The sequence below is a fragment of the Antedon mediterranea genome, chromosome 3 (assembly GCF_964355755.1).
Source record: "Antedon mediterranea chromosome 3, ecAntMedi1.1, whole genome shotgun sequence".
Lineage (NCBI taxonomy): Eukaryota > Metazoa > Echinodermata > Crinoidea > Comatulida > Antedonidae > Antedon > Antedon mediterranea.
The window spans coordinates 11,914,879-11,932,684 of NC_092672.1; the positions used below are offsets into that span (position 1 = coordinate 11,914,879).

General features: G+C 32.3%; 1 protein-coding gene across 1 annotated transcript; it reads right to left on the minus strand.

Moving 5' to 3' along the window:
• Nucleotides 1–225: 225 nt before the first annotated feature.
• On the minus strand, nt 226–16,942 carry LOC140043263 (uncharacterized). The gene is made up of 20 exons (XM_072087766.1): nt 16,901–16,942; nt 15,613–15,720; nt 12,931–13,015; nt 12,537–12,693; nt 11,720–11,823; nt 11,165–11,335; nt 7,522–7,674; nt 6,856–7,023; nt 6,299–6,510; nt 5,841–5,930; nt 5,535–5,726; nt 5,103–5,348; nt 4,288–4,482; nt 4,038–4,184; nt 3,273–3,575; nt 2,914–3,018; nt 2,620–2,824; nt 2,369–2,449; nt 1,781–1,819; nt 226–1,139 (listed from the first exon to the last, which is right to left on the minus strand). Exons 1-20 carry the CDS (start codon nt 16,940–16,942, stop codon nt 610–612), a joined length of 3,333 nt encoding a protein of 1,110 aa, XP_071943867.1. The 3' UTR covers nt 226–609.
• Between the last annotated feature and the right edge of the window lie 864 nt (nt 16,943–17,806).

Sequence of the window (17,806 nt, forward strand, 5' to 3'; positions counted from 1 at the left end):
ATACCATACCGAAACTACCCCGTATGTCTGTATCTCATTAAACTTGGCTAAAATTGAATGAATACCAAGTGCAATATTAAAGGGAATAGTGTTTCTTAATAATTTCCACATAAAAACAACAGTATTCATCTGAATCTCGCCTAACTTACCACCATTATCAATGATCTATAGGTACTTTCAAATGGAAGGACAAAACTGCTATTAACTATGTAGTGCAATTATAGAGAAAAACCTTTCTTTTAGTTGGATATTTTTATGTAAGAAAATAATACTGTAGGCAGGAGTATACACTCTCGGAGTACCCTCTAGTTTGCTTTACAATCAGCCCCGAAATCTTAGTCGAAAGTTATCGAATAATATTTCCTTGCCTTTTATAACTGATTTTTTTATTTGGCGAATTTAAATCAATTAATATAACATTTACTGGCTTCAAAGCTCTGTCTACATTATTAAACTTTGAAACAAATTTGATGTACCCATATATGGACGTGATGATGTCTGGGCATATCACACCTTTTTTTGCTCAAAATACTCTGAGCTTTATATTGTTTACCCAAACACTTGATTGATTTACCGACATTGAGATTGGTAATATACTTGGCATCAATTCTAAGCATTATATTCTAACTTTTCAGCAGGAACAGTCATGTTATTCTCCTTTAAAAATGCAATAAATGATTGCAAGTTATCCTCCCTTAGAATCCCCCTTTGTTCAAGATCTAATATCACAGTCCATTGGTTGTTACTTTGTTTTTTTAGAACACTTTTCAAACGGATGAGATCTCTTGTATTTTCTTTCGAAAGTGCGTCACCAAACTGAATTAGGTGTTGTCGATATGTTGAGAAGGATGTGATACACTGGTTGGTTTTATCAAATGTCTCCTTTAACAGTTTGTTGACCTCCAAAACACCATTGGTACTAGTGACATTAATTGCGTCAATAAGAACTTTCACGTTGGTAGTGGTAACATTGCCAGATCGTTTCAATAAGTTGAAGAAATCTATGCAGTCAGCATTCTGTAGATCATTGTAAGGTGTTATCAGATCTTTGCATAACACCTTCAGTTTATCAAGAGAGCCATGTTCATCATACCAGCTCGAAACGTTTACCACGATTTTTTCAAACTCTTCAGATGATCCTGCAGTAAGGCATTGTAGAAAGAAAAGAATATTGAATAACATTGTACTTATCATTATAAACAAATACACTTTTGTTATAAACAAACGAATAAAGGTATAGTCAAAGAAACACACATTACAATTTTTTTACTTATGCCCGTCTTTTAAATAGCGTAGACAATGTCAGTAGGCCAAGTGCGTTTACTATTAGGCCTACTGTATACGGTTTTCTGTATTTATTTTGCAAACCTAAAGTGAATGACTCAATGAACCAATTGAATAAATCTGTGATTAGGATACATTTATCACAGTTTCTAAAGTGTTAACACATTTTCAAAGTGTGTTCAAATATAAAAGTTTTAGTAAGCTTCCACCAGTATGGATTACTGATACGGAATCTATATGATAAAAATACATTTTCAGCGCAATATGTTCAACTTTAATTCTTTTATGAAATGATATGCCACAAATCATGATGAGAATCCTACACAAGTGTTTGTGTGACGCAGATTGTTAGGACAGGCTTCCATTGAACTACCCAAAAGTGGGAATCATTAAAGATAAAGATAACTTCACATCACATTTAAAGAGGGTAAATTATATGGTATTCAAACGTTAAAATGACCTTGTGGCAATACCATTATTTAAAATATAAAGCTACCTCTATAGTGCAGTGTTGCTGGCTCTACACAACTTCTTCCTGAAAATGAAAAAGATAATTACGATAATGATTGATAGAAACTGTTTTACTGCTCTTATTTGTTTGGGTTTTCCTACTTCTAACAGTTTCAAAAGTTGTGTTGGCATCACTATTGATAATCTAGTTTTTAAATTGTAGGGTACAGTAATGGTATTTCTAGGGCTGGTATGTGTAATGCATTTTAACAGATAGTTAATTTATCAAGACTTTACTCAAATCTTGGAAGAAAGAAGAAAACATACAATAACATAGTTCTTCATAACTTTCGAAAACAAGTTATGTTTTAAAAACACTCATTCATTTTTAAAAGACTTATGTATGGTCAGATGATAACGTATAGTTCAATATTTCTAATACATGTATTTAATAATAGTGGTTGGTACAGTATGTGAGATAGTACAATATGTGTATAATAATGATCATAGTAAGTAATTATTTGTGTTAGGTTTCATGAATAGATTGCACGTAAAAGTTGAATAATGTTTTCATTATTTATACAGATATCATTCCAATAGTAAAAGTGTGAAACTGTGTAATCAACATACATACTTGTTATTTCTGTTGTTGAAGATATGCATGTTTCAAATGTCTTTTCTCTTTCTCTTTCGGTGACAGCAGTAATTTGTTCAGCTGTAAAAAAAACAATTCATTTGTAAAAAAGCAACATAATAGTTATTGTTTTGAATTCCTTTCCAACCTTCTAGAATGCTTATAATAAATTCAAAAAATAAGTGTAAACAATACTTTTCAGTTACTTTAGAGAACATAAAATAAAGCAATAAATGTTCAGACAAACGTACCGGGCAAAAACAGACGCTTGATATGAGCAGTATCCATAGCGTCATTCTTTCCACATTTAACCGAATTCTCGTTTAAACACCTTTTGAGATTGTGTAAGTGATGTTTATTTGGATCACAAACAGTGCATAATACACGAAGTTTGTAACCGATACCCTCGTATATAGTGCAGACAGTTTTTAGTTGTTTCTTCAAGTAGCTTAGTACCTAAAATGAGACGGACATTTTCTCTCAAGATATAATTTATTATTACATGTCATTATAATTATTTAATTTGTTAATTTTGTGTTAATTACCTCCATGCAGACACTTGGTTGTAGTTCTGGTTTAAATGTCAACGCTATGTTAGTGTCATCAATATCTGTAGTAGGACTCCAGATTCTTAGGCGATATATTTCAAGCTGAAACATGTATACATGTAAGCATGATCGGGCAATTACGAATTTCAGAATCACCTTTTGTTAAATTGAATACAAAATACAACATTAAGTTCACAACTTTAAAGTAGGGCTAACATTAACGGACACATTCGATGAGGCAGGTGTTTATTAAAGTAATCCAGATTTTTTGATATTTCCTTTTGCATAATTCATAATTGAAAAATGTAAATTTTCAAAAGCATGTCAATAGAGATACCGGTACTGAATGTATATACCTTCAATGCATATGGCTTTTCTTGTGTATTGTTAATATTGACGGCACCTAGACTGACTCTATGTTCTTTAAAGTTGAAGTCACTACGATTCCGATATACTTGTGGATCATCACTGTCGGCTTTCGTCATCAATTCAAGAAATGCAACCACTAAAGTGTGATACACAGCATCAGGGAGAAAGTCGGTCGGAGTAAGGTAAATTGATACCATTTGCACATTATCATCTTTGGTGACTTCCAGAGGCTCTTTGTCAACTTTCATCCGACACGGAACCAAGAACACTCGGTTACTATCTTCAACCCCCTGTTATGAACATAGTTACATAATTTAAAAGACAAACTAATTTTTTTTATTCTTAAAATATTAAAATAATGTACTAGTTTTAATATGTACAGTTTTTTCTTCTTATGTTTATTTTCATACAATAATGATGTCCATAATAATGATACTATCATTTTTATTCCTAAAAATAAAAAACTAATTTAAACATAAAATGATATCAGTCTATTGAATGTAACATATGGAACAACTTCCGGACAACATTACAGATTCATCTCCAAAACATGCGTTTCTTTCTTAAAAGATTATTTATTTAACTATAACTGTTATGTTAAAAAATGTGTGGAGAAACAGTACAGTTAATGTTTAGCTTTGTCTTTGTAAGATTATCTGTACGCTACTTTGTACTTCCATATACAATTTTTAACCTGGTTTAATTTGTGTTATAATTAAACTGTTGATAATTGTGAATCAAAAAGTACTTACCGCCATTTCAAAAAGTAACCGAAACTCCTTCATTACTTCTATAAACACTTCAATGTGGCCTTCTTCCTGTTGCCATAGATAACGTAGTAACTTCTCCTCGAGAATCCCTTTCTCACTAAGCTTATTCCATAACTGCATCAGTTGCTTCTGTGTAAAAATCGTCTTAGCTGTATCACTAACCACACGGTAATAATTATGTTTGACGAATCAATGAAATTAAGTCAAGAACAACAATGCAATTCCAGCCTACCTTTTTAATAGTCGGTTTAACTACTGTGATCACCTTTGTCAACATCTGAATCATTATGTGAATATTTGTTATCACTGTGTTTTCTAATTTCTTGTTAGTATTTGAATACATGATTGCTCCAATGTCGTTTAGGTACGTTAATGCATGTAATAGCCCATCTGTTGAAATTCCACATTCAATGCAAATCCCAGAAGCCTAATAACAAATTGAGATTATTTAAAGAATTTGCGTACTCTCTATTAAATCATAGATATATTATAGATCTTACTATAGTTTATTATAAATCTCTATGATTAAATGTAGACGATTGTTTTTAGAAATAAAAATAATAAATTGGGTAAACTTGTCTTTCACATTGTTGTAAAACTTCGTTCTAGTCAGGGAAAGAGAAGTTTTGACCAAATTAAAAAGATTTGAATTGATGTAAAATATATAAAGAAACCTAAAATTATCAGTGTCTTTAAACTTACTCTATTCTGTCTGATGTCAACTTATTTTATTAGCTGCATTGTGGGAGTTGTTTCAATAGGTGTAAAACATGACCTGGGTAATAATATGTACAGCGCTTAGAGCATTAAAAAAATGTGGCTCTTTATAAAGATCATCATTATCATTATTATCGTCGTCGTCGTCGACACCGTCGTCATCGTCATTTCTAATAACGTTCTACCATTTCTGCAAAATTACAAAATTCTTCTAAAACGGGCAAGCCACAAAGATATACATTGTCCGATATATAGAATAGACCTACAGTATATTTTAAAAGCAATAATAGTCAATACATGATTATTATCTGTAAAAAATAAAAACCATACCTCAATGAAGGTAATGCACAGTCTGGTTTTTCCAATTCCGTGCAACCTTTCTTGCAAATCAAGCCACTTTAATGGAACGGTTCTCACCATGTCCTTCATATAACGACCAACGTTTCTTCTTAGTTGTTTTATACCTTCATGTGATTTTACAGTGTTATCGACCATGTACATCTCACGATCTACATGATCGGCATATGGCATTCCTTCCATTGTTCTAAACATTAACTGAAACTTATCCTCCACTTCCTTTAATAAAAATATTGTTTCATTACAAGCTTAAACAACACAACACGAATTTAACTTTTATTACAAAATGTTCATCCACATTCTGATTTGAATACATCTAGACCGTATACTATTAATTACCATTTTTTCCATCCTACCGTCGCAACATTGCAAAATTATTTAATATAAATGCAGAACCAATATTACCTTCATCCAAATTTTTGATTTTGACTTTTTCAATTTGTCCATATGTGTAGCAACCAAACAGATAGGAGGTGACTGGATAATCTTGCCAACAATTTCAATGGGACTTCCTGGACCATGTCGTTTCACAGTATGTTCATAAATGGACCTTATCCAGAACATATTCATTTCCAAATTGGTCATTCCTAGTGTACTCTAATATCACAAATAAAATGCAATCTTACAAAGTAAGCTAAAATATTCTCAATAACAAAGATATGCATATTTAATAAAGTGTATTCGAGCAAAATAAGTAGGTAGTCAACTTACTGTGGTTGAATCTCGCGGATTAGCTGGTTCATCCAAGTTATCACACGCATTAAATGCTACACAGTAGGATACTCTATTTGTGAGGAAAAACTAAACAAAATACAATTGATAATAATAACTTTTTTTTATACTCCACGACATTTATTAGGGATGTGTTAATTGATACATGCAATCATACTTTGGTGAACATGTTATACCACAACACAATGTCGTACTGTCACTATGAGCAAATCTCTTTATTTTTTAATAATCATTTAACATATAAAACAAAAACTATGAACAAAAGAAAAAATACATAAATCAAATAAAATTGTAAAATATAATTTAAAGGTCTGTATAATAGAATAGATACGTAAACAAGCAAATCAATGCCCTTTTTTTAAACATGCACCAATAAATTTACTTTTTAATTTTTAAGACATTTTTAAGTAATAGCAAATAACAAAATAGGAACATACCCTATGCGTTATGTAGTAGTCCAGTTGACCTGCGTAGTCCCATATAGTAGTTACGTCACTTGGAATACTTTCTGAATCATCACTTCTTCTTTTTACAAATTTCCTAATCAGTTTCATCGCCCAACTATCTTTCTGTCTTCGCTTTTTTATTTTAGCAACAACTTTTCTTTGAATGGAGTCGGGAATTGTCAGATTTTCTTTTAGTTGACTCTCTAAATTCAAATAATGACTACAAATCAATGGGGTGTGTGTACATTAGATATGGATATGGATAGATGGACTGGTCTGATATGTTGTGAGTAGACATAATGAATGTTAATGTGGATAAAAAAGTGTATACAATAAATAAATACATCAGTCAGGATGATTAAAGAATTGAACGAGCAGTGAATAAACACATTTATTTGTTTGCAACAAGAAAAGAAATCTCACTCTTTCCTGGTTGGACTAACTTTTTGAGAACAAAATTTTCCAGAATGTTTCATACTAATGGTACAATGCCATACATATTATTTTATCAAATATAAAGAAAACCAAATATTGAGTCCAACCCTTACTTGCCGATTCCACTGCCAATGACGTGTAATCAGACTCTCTGGAATCAGATGTAGAAGCCTCACCTAAAAAAAGTTCGTTGAAAGATGTTCTTTCTTTCATCTTTGATGTAATTTCTTCCACTACAGCCTCTTCAAATATTCTCTGGGTTTGCTTGAATCTGGAGTTTTCTGTCGGCGAAAATGTATAACTAAAAATGATTATTTGTGTCGTGTTGCACTCATAACGAATAAAATGGTTATATTATTATATACTAGAGCAGTGAAATATCACTTATATGCCTGTATAAACTCCACAGTTTAACAAGTACTACTTTTTTTTTTTTTTTTTTTTTTTTTAATTATTATTTTTTTCTTTATATTAATAATAATAAAACAATAATATAAACAACACTCCTATGAAGTTATAGTGTGATAATTTTGTGTTTCTTTCAGTATCAGCATGTATAATACACTACATTAATTTATTATTTACATTAAGTTGGTTTATTTACTTTTTTTAAGAAAAGAAATTACTATTTTAGATCTTGTCATGCAATTAATTTGTTGTTTATTAATTCGTGCGAGGACTTGTTAGGCCTATTACTATTAGTAAAGTGATTATATGCGAAACGACCACACTTTACTTATGCAAAATGATCGTCAAAAATATTTAAAAATTAATCAAACCTTCCACTGAAGACACAGAGTCAGAAGATATAGAACATTCGAAATCAGATATTGAATATGTTGAAACTGCACCTTGTAAATGGAATTTGGTTTCAGTTGACGTTTGTTTTTCCATCTTTGCTGTGATGTGTTCATGCGTTTTCTGGGATGTTCCTGCAATTCATTATAATATATTTTTGATACAATATATAGAATGTCTAACATTTCACTTTTATGTATGTTTCTAAACTGTATGAGTGCATCTTAACTTGATTATGATCACATATACAGTTTGTTTAGAATATTAAAAATACCCTTGTAATAGAAATTGTAGTAGATAGTCAGGCAGCATTTGTCACTATATTAACTTTACTTCATATATTTAGCCAAGTTTGATTTTTCACTTTTAAGTTATCAAGGACATCACAAGAAACAACTTCCAACTTGTTGTCCAATTTCTAAACGCGTTTTTCATTCGCTGGGGGCGCTTTTTCAAAATGGCCGCCTATGCTATCAAGTACTTATATTTCGGCAACCACTAATCGTAGAGACTTGGTTTTAGTCTTAAAATGTTCGTAAGGTACATACTTCTATTCACTATAATGGAACATTTTGCCCTAAAATGACCGGAAATACTATTTCTGACCATTTGACCTTTGACCTGATCTTATCATATCTCAATAACTATTGGTCAGAAAGAGTTGACATTTATCCCAAATTGTTCAGAAAATACATGTTTCTAATTGCTTTAATGCAAAGGTTTGTTTCAAGATGGCCGGAAAAACCATATCTGACCTTTGACCATAACCTGTGTGATATCTACAACATGTTGGTTATAGATAACATTTTTCGACAGATTGCTCAGAACATCCATATTTGTAACACATTATTGATTTTTCAATTATTGATGCTTTAAATCATTCACTTAAGCTTGGAAATTAAAGTTTTAAAATAAATAAAAGCCACTCATTATCTCCATACATAATCCTAGCCTGTGATTGGCTGAAAGTTCAAGCAGATTAGATTTCATGAGGTTAAATGGTAAGTGTTTTTTAAACCGATTTAAACAGTGTTTGCTGGGAAATCATACTTATTATTAGTACATAGGCCTATACATTTACTTGTATAATAATGTACCTATGCTGATATAAATGTTGTACAGAGAGGCCTTAGTTAAATAGTTATAAACTATAGTTCCAGCCTAGGCCTTGTCGCTAACACCTAGCAAACAATGCTAGCCTGGTGAGATCCCCGTGGAACTCAGTGACAAGCCAACTCAGTGCCTGGCATGGTAACCTCCGATGATGTCAGTCAAACGATTGAAAAGCGAGACCAATTAGGAAAAGAAGCATTGGATAAATTTGTGACTTCACGAATGGTTGAAAAAACCGTAACATTTTGAGACCCTCAAAAGAAAAACAACTTCTCTTATTTCAAGCATGTAGGAGCAGTGGTGAAAACCAAAATTAAAGGTCAACTAGTTTCAATTAAGCAAGAGAGAAAGCTGCTGTCTAGATTGTTAGTTGTGGCGAAGAGCAGGCCAGAGTTCGCTCTAAAGGATGTCATAGGCAACTATGAGTTCAATAGCACTCCACCATCAAATTTCCATCCAGATGGAAGAATGATAATGCTTTCTGGAAAATCCAAGGTATTGCAGTCAATAACAGAACTCCCTCTACCAGATAATGTCAGCAGGCCTGTACAGAAAGATGATAAAAAGCAGCATCAATCCTAATTATTGCTGGCATGTGTGTCGTCAATATGGTAAAAAAGGTGTCTGATAAGTTCAATACTTCTGACTTTGCATCTGAATTTGTTAACCTGATTGTTGGTATGAGCAAACCATATGATGAAGTTCGTCTTTTATTTGATCAATATCTATCAGGATCTTTAAAAGAATCTACACGAGATAAGAGAACACAGAAAACAACTACCATTCACTACCATGTCAATGACAACACTGAGATTAAGAACATTAAGACATTTTTATCGCACAAAGAGACCAAAGCTGAACTTACAAAATATCTGTCAGAGAAGATACCTAATCTCTTCAAGAACAACACGAAGAAGGTCCTAGTAACACATCACACGTCCATGATGGCAAACTGCAATCTCTCAGAAGTTATCATGATGCCAGAGATGACACACGGACAACACACATTGGAAGAAGGGGACCAACTGGTCTTATTGTATGCCTTTGATTGTATGAACAAAGACCCAAGTGCCAATGTTGACATATTTTCTGTAGATACTGATGTCTTTATCCTTTTAACAGGAAGCTATCCTCTACTTCCTCCAATGACCACATTTTGTAGGAAAAGAGGGGAAAAAATACCTATATGGGAATGCTATTACCGACTTTGAAAACAAATATCAGCAGCACTGATTGGATGGTACGCATTTAAAGGTACAGATAACACAGGTACATTTGCTTGAAAAGGAGTGTCCGCCCATTTCAAAGCACTTTTGAAATGTGACGATGAAATACTAGATGCATATGCTGTATATGGACTGACCTCTGAAATACCAAATTGGATTTTCAGGCAAATGGAAAGATATGTTTGCATACTATACAGTACTTCTAAGATCAAGGCAGATTATGTCACAGACTTGAGATGGATGTTATTTGCACAGAAAGGCAAGGAAGGACAACAATTACCTCCAACCATGGGAACTCTTAGATCACATGTGGAAAGAGCATACTACATGTCTATTGTATGGAATTCATCATGCAAGCCAACTCCATCTATTCCACCAGCAACTGACTACTCCTGGCAACTAGAAGATGGTCACTTGAAGCCGGTATTTTGCAACAATCCACAAGCACCAAAAGCTCTTCTAGAAATTCGTCGATGTACCTCCAATGGTTCATGTTCAACAAATCGCTGTAGTTGTAAGAAAAACAACTTGCTCTGTACTGATGCATGTGAGTGTGGTGATGGATGTAAGAATACAAAGGACTGGAATGTAGAGCTAGTAGACAATATCGATGAACTTTATTGACTGGAGAGGGTAATCTGACTATATTCAATATTTATGGTATCTATTTATTTATTATAACAGTTCCATTGGTGATTTGAAAAATTGATTTTGGAACAAGGGATATCATCAACAAAACCACAAGTACCGGTAAAAGTTATAAACAATACTAGACAAATCTATAGTCTCTCAGTTGTGGATATTACATGCATTAGGGCAAGAGGTCAGATATGGCATTTCTGTTTGCTTTAAAACAAAACATTTAATTACAGTAAATATAAAAAGGCATACTGCGAACAATTTGAAACAAATTTTAAGTCTGTGTGACCATTAGTTACCGAGATATGATGATAGAAGGTCAAAGGTCAAATGGTCAGAAATGGCATTTTCAGTCATTTCTGGTCAAAATATTGGATTAGAGTAAATAGAAATATGTACCTTGCAAACATTTTAAGATTAAAACCAAGTCTCTACGATTAGTGGTTGCCGAGATATAAGTACTTGATAGCATAAGCGGCCATTTTGAAAAAGTGCCCCCAGCGAATGAAAAACGCGTTTAGAATTTGGACAACAAGTTGGAAGTTGTTCGTTGTGATGTCCTTGATCACTTAAAAGTGAAAAATCAAACTTGGCTAAATATATGAAGTAAAATACAAATGCTGCCTGACTAAGATATTCATCATACCTATTTTTACTGGATCCACAGAAGAGATTGCTGATGATTCCAGTTGGGAATCAGATTTAGATGTTGACATATCTGAACTTCCTTCACCATCATCCATTTCTTCCTTTATTAACTGTGTTGCAAGTTTTTCTGCAAGTGCATCTTCTCGTATTTTCTTGTTGAGCTCCATAACTGTTTAAAAAAAAGGTGAAATAAGATTGTACGATAAACATCATAGAGATAAATAAAAATACTAAAATTACAGAAATGAGATACATCATCATATCATCATCATCACCTGTAAAATACAATATGTAGGTAATTTATGTAATTATAGACCCAAATGCATTTTTAAGTATTTGATAAAAATATTATTTCCAGTGTACCTTACCGGTACGTTTTTACCTTTATTATGATACTAATTAATCTCTATACACAAATTGGCCAAAGCAGGCAATTATGCGTTTGTTGAAGGAAGAAGAAAGAGAGAGTTTCTCTCTTTTGTGAGGACAGCTCACTTTGAACGAACAGTTAATGTGTTATTTGGTATGGTTGAATTCTTCTTTTCAAACTTACCGTCGATATCTTCCTTCTTCCACTTGTCACACTCTTTTCCAATTGCTTGAAACAATGTCGTTGTGATAGCAATACCATCAGTAGATGGTTCGTTGGATTTAAATCTATAATAATGAATAATGAACTCTAAAAGGTCGGATTTAATGAAAGGAGAATGTATCCAATAGTTCATCTTAAAATATTGATATATTTAAAATAAAAACGAAGTGAAGATCACAAGTAAATAAGCATATGCTTCACACCTCTTGGGGATATTTAAAACAAACTGAAACTTTCAGCAGCAGAATTTGCATAAACATCGTCGTCACCATCACCGTCTATGTCACCATCATCGTCATTATCATCATAATTGCCATTATAATCATCATCATTTTTATTATTCGAAAAGGAATGAAAACCCGTTATTCAAAGACGAAACTTCATGTATCAACTATTTAAAATAAGAACCTCAATAATGCCAATTTTTGTATTTTATTGAATAATTAAATTAAAATACTCAGCACCAAACTTATTATAAACAAGAAATCCAAACAACTCGTTAAATGTTGTCAATTGCATTAGAGATACTTATGAAAAAAAGATAAAGTTTTTTAAATGGTTCAAAGAACAAAAGATTGATTTTAATATATTTTTTGATAAGGAATGTTATGCCATGACTATTATAGAGAACATGAATACAGGATTAGAAATAAATGAGAACTTAATCTACTGTAATGGTAAAAACACCATTCAAATTGTATTATAAATACTTTATATTGATGAAGATCATGTATTTTTTATTGGTGCATCTTATAAAATAACTTTGTTTTTGTGTTACCTTTGTCCAAGCATGGCCTTTACACAGCTAGTTTTTCCAGCACCTTCTTTCCCGAGAAACATACATCTTGAATTTACAACTGCAATCTCACCATTTTCAAGTTCATTTTGAAATGATCTAATTGCGCTCTTACCTCTAGCTAATATTTCAACTGGAACTAAATTGCGATTAAAATAAATGTAAAATATACAAAAACAAATGTACACATACAAATATTTTACATTTAAGAATCAATTCAGAGCCAGAGTTTTAAAACTGTCATTATGACAGCTCATCTTCTTCACATTCATACAGTTCAAAGGTTCAGTACAGTGTTCAATATGTGTCATTAGTAATACACAGTTTAATATTCATGATGCAAAAACTCAAGAAAAGTGTATTAATACAAACTTACTGTCAAGTAACTTCAATATCTTGTTTTTCTTTTCTTTGGAGATATCATCATTATCCTTCAAAACAGATGCTGGTGTTTGACCTCGCTATACAAAAAATGTATTAAAGTATTATCCACTGTTACTTTACTAATCTATAGATATACACATTTAAGTAAGGGAAACAATCAGTAAATCGTCCCTTACTTCTATAATTTTTACTCGATGGTATATAAAGTTGGTTCGTACTTTCGGTACTGATTTTAACCACCTTATGTAACTCTGTTTACTAATTAAATTGAGTTAGATAATTATTTATTGACGATTAAAGCAAATTTACGATTTGCCCCGAATAGGTTTTTTTCACAAATTGTTTTACATTATATAAACACATATACAAATAAACTTTATTACTGACAGTTGCTTCTCAACGTTTGTATTAATTAATAATGTAATTACAAAAAAAAAATATAAACGTCGTAGTGTGTATCGTTACATGTACTGTACTGTACATACTTCAATCGACTATGACGGTGACAGTTTCAACAAAGTATTAAATCGCAATGTTTTAATGTATTTAGTGATATATTATTTGTAAAACATGAAAACAATCCTCTTTTCCATCCCTCAACCCTAATGTTACATACACAACACAAATTAAGTTTGTTTAAACTTGACTCAAACAATTGGTCTCATTTTGTGACAAGTTTCTCTTTCGGAAGTAATTCACAGGGTGCTAATTTTAGTTGAGTACATAAATCACCGTTTTTATTTATTCGTTATTGTAAATAAATGACATTGTCCTGTGGTACGTACATTTGAAATCGCCAGTTTTTAGTCGCGTGGACGCAATAGTTCACTAGCCTATGTCGGTCGGTCGGTCTGTCTGTCTGTCGGTCCGGTATCACTATGCGTTTTATCGCTTTTCTGTACTTTTTGAACTGTTTTGATGTTTTTTCTGAGAGCACTCGACTTATGGCTGTTGGCCTTGTTTAACGCTGAAATTACTATGTATTCGAGAAGCATCTGTGGACAACTTAGATGCGAGCGAAGCGAGTAAACTAGTAATTTACATAATCCGGATTGTAATAAACACATGCATAAGTTAATAGTGTGCACACGTTAATATGACACTATCTGAGTACCTTTGCACTAACAAACAAAATAGTAACTGCTCTACCATTTAATGTTTATTGTGATTGAATACACTTAGTCTTTAAAAATCTCTCAAAAGCCACATTTTGAATTTTTAATTTTCTAAATTGTTCTGTCTATGTAAAGCGCATTAAGGCTTTCAGCATAATGCGCAATATCAAGCACCAGTTATTATTATTATTATTAAAAATGCTATTAAAAAAAATATTATAAAAGAATAGTCGATACTGTATTAAATGTAGGCCTACATGTTAATTATCGCATCTATGAGAATTTACCACCACTAGCAGTAACTCGTGCTCCGCATGGTCTTCGTCGGCTTTAACATATGGTTATATTATACTAATTCGCATGGGATGAGTAAGTATCATATAAGCCCACTCTTCCCTCATAAAAAGCCATGGATGTTGTTATACACCAAGTATTCCTTCACTTTTAAGTAACTTCGAGCTACAAAATGAAAGCCTAATATTGGATATGGGACTTTACGAAAATGGACAAATTGTACTGTGTGAATAAGATGATGCGCGCAATAACATAACGAAAGTATAAAATGGTGAACTATATTATTTTGGGTGTTTTTCGTGGTGTATTAATTATTTGATACATTGAAATAAATCAAAAAGTGAACAAAAATCGAACGGAATAGAAAGTGCATGAGATTAAAACATTTTAATGAAGTATTGGAATAAATCAACACAAAAAGTAGTAGCGCTCGGGGTGTATTTTTTATTTTTTTACTTTTTTTTTGTTCATTTACACTTTTTTTATTTCATGGTTTATTATATTTTGATTTTTTGTGTGTGTGAGTGAGGTTTCGTAACCCTTTTGCTAGTTTTGCAATTAGATTATAATATTGAGGTCTAGGTTTGATTTTTAGCTTTAAGCATGTCGTGGATTCGAACTCGAACGTACTAAACATGGGTACCAATGGTCACGGCGATTTCTCACTGAGCCATACCGTGATTTACAAAAATCATGCTGTTCAAACAATAGGTGTAATTAACGACGCGATTATTCGATACGGTTGACTAAAGACTGGTGTTTTGGCGGCCTGGCATGGTATTTGTAGATCCGGCCATGGCGGTACACAAAGAGGAGGATGCGTAGTTTATACAGTGACGTAACACGGTCCCTGGGACGTAAAATGACTCCTATTTTTGCCGTTTTAAGTGTTTATCCTTAAAATTCAGGAAAGTGACATAGCCTATCGAGTGCGGCCCATCAATAAACATCAGTGTGCCAAATGTGAGCACGCACCGTTCAGTGGTTTTAGAAGAGATACATAAACATAATAAACAAAATAGTAGCATTAATATAGATGCTAACATACGGTAATGGCTTTAAACATTTGGCGCCTTTTCTGATATTATTTGGCTCCATCAAGACAATGATTACTGTGTATTAGTTAACAAAAGATTTGTAATATTTTAAGTTGATAGAAACTCCTAATTAAAATAAGAGTATACCTTGGATATAGGCGTAATGGTTTGCTTAATAAGCACAATTTAAAAATGCAAATGCAATGTTGCTGCATTAATTGACTGTACCTTGTTTCTTGCTTTAAGTGATGCTCCATGGGCTATGAGACTGTTCACTATTTCTATATTACCACTCCTGCCAGTCCTAACGTGTTCATGTAGCGGTGTGTTTCCCACCTGGAAAGCAGAAAGTTGTATGTATAATAATATACATTTTACACTTTAGATACTAGAACTAAGGTTTAAACAAATTTAATATGTATTCGTTCTGCTCCTACAATTATAACAAGCAATTAACTACTACATCTAATGTATATTTTGCTTCTCGTGGGCTACTCGTCTTTCAGTAGTAACTTCGATGATCATCCCTGCCAAATCGCCAGGACTTGTCTGGCGTGTGTAGGCGACTATACAAGTACAATTATTTAACCTCTGGTGGCAACGAAATGCGTCTGCCAGGTGGACAGCCGGGAATGAGTCCAACGGATGTAAAGCATATATGTCTATCGGTTATAGATTGAAAGTTAGATGATAAATCTGAATTAGGGTAATAAATTGACTTCAGTAATGTAAACGGGGTCCCATCGTTTTATTACTTTTTATGAAATCATACACATAAGCGCCATTATTCGTTCGGCATCATAGTCCGCAAGGTCTATGGTCAAGAAATTGTTAAGTAAATGGAGTATGTTGTTAATTGTCTACGATAAACCACAGTATAACAGTAACTGTAAATAATACAACTAGTTGATTTCAATTGGGACGTGGAGAGGTGTTAGCAATGGACATTATTTTGAAAGTATTGGTATTAACGTCTTGTTAAATGCGTGTCTGTGTAGCGGTGTGTTTCCATCCTGGAAAGAAGAAAGTTAGATTAAACTTGACGCATTTTTTTAAAGAATACAGGTATTATTATATTACATATTTTCCTTTTCTATAATCATTTATTAGTCCATTGAGGGTGACTGTAAATTATAATATTAAGACCTGGTATTAAGAAAATAATATAACTTTCTGATTTTAATTATTATAATACAGAATGCTTAGTACTGAACACATTTTAAAAGTATTAATTTAGCGTCTTGTTCGATCTAAAACGTTACAGCTACACGATATTTAATATATTTGAAATTATATTTTTGCTTTGATAATAACTATACATTTATCCAATGAAAACACATTAAACGAACCTAGGGTTTGCTTATAACGGGAGATAATGTAAATTAACTTGTAGTGTTAACTAATACGAATAATTACGTTAATGATTTTTAAATCAATTTAAAAGAGTAATTTACATTGTTTGTTGCTGTGATTGATGCTCCGTTGGCTATGAGACTGTTCACTGTCTCTACATTACCACGGCCAAGCCGAAAGTGTCTATGTAGCGGTGTGTCTCCATTCTGGAAAGAAGAAAGTTAGATTAAACTTGACGCATTTTTTTTAAGAATACAAGTATTATTATATTACATATTTATCCTTTTCTACATACATTTTGTAATTATTTAATAGTGACTGTAAATTATAATAAGGTAATAAGAAAATAATAAGAAAATAATACAATTTGCTGAGTTTAATTATTATAATACAGATGGGTTAGCATTGAACACATTTTAAGAAAATAATAATACAACTTGTACTATACCCTGGAAAGAAGAAAGTTAGATTAAACTTGACACATTTTTTTTAAAGAATGCAGGTAGTATTATATTACATATTTATCCTTTTCTATATTTCATTTTGTAGTTTATTGAGAGTGACTGTATTATAAAGAAGACATGGTTTTAAGAAAATGCTACAGCTACACGATTTTCAATATAATTGTATTTTGCTTTGATAACAACTATACATTTTCCAATGAAAAACACATTAAACGAATCTAGGGTTTGCCACTGATCACCAACTGGGCCCTCTGGGAGACCAGTCTTTGACTGAAGAGGTTACCCAGTATAAATATAAATTTCAATTCAAATTCAAAATTCATATAACGGGAGATAATGTAAATTCACTTGTAGTGTTAACTAATTACGAATAATTACGTTAATGATTTTTAAATCACTGTAAAAGAGTAATTTACATTGTTTGTTGCTGTGATTAATGCTCCGTGAGCTATGAGACTGTTCACTATTTCTACGTTACCATCGCCAAACTTAACGTGTTCATGTAGTGGTGTATTTCCCTCCTGGAAAGAAGAAAGTTAGATTAAACTTGACGCATTTTTTTAAAGATTTTAATTACTATAATACAGAAGGGTTAGCAATGAACA

Excerpts from the sequence above, each read along its gene's own strand:
- LOC140043263 (XM_072087766.1), bottom strand. The coding sequence starts at position 16,942 with ATGGAGACACACCGCTACATAGACACTTTCGGCTTGGCCGTG. Across the intron at positions 11,336-11,719 it reads GAAGAAGGAAGATATCGACG|TTATGGAGCTCAACAAGAAA; the intron begins GTAAGTTTGAAA and ends TTTTTTAAACAG. Across the intron at positions 2,825-2,913 it reads AACCAAGTGTCTGCATGGAG|GTACTAAGCTACTTGAAGAA; the intron begins GTAATTAACACA and ends GTCTCATTTTAG.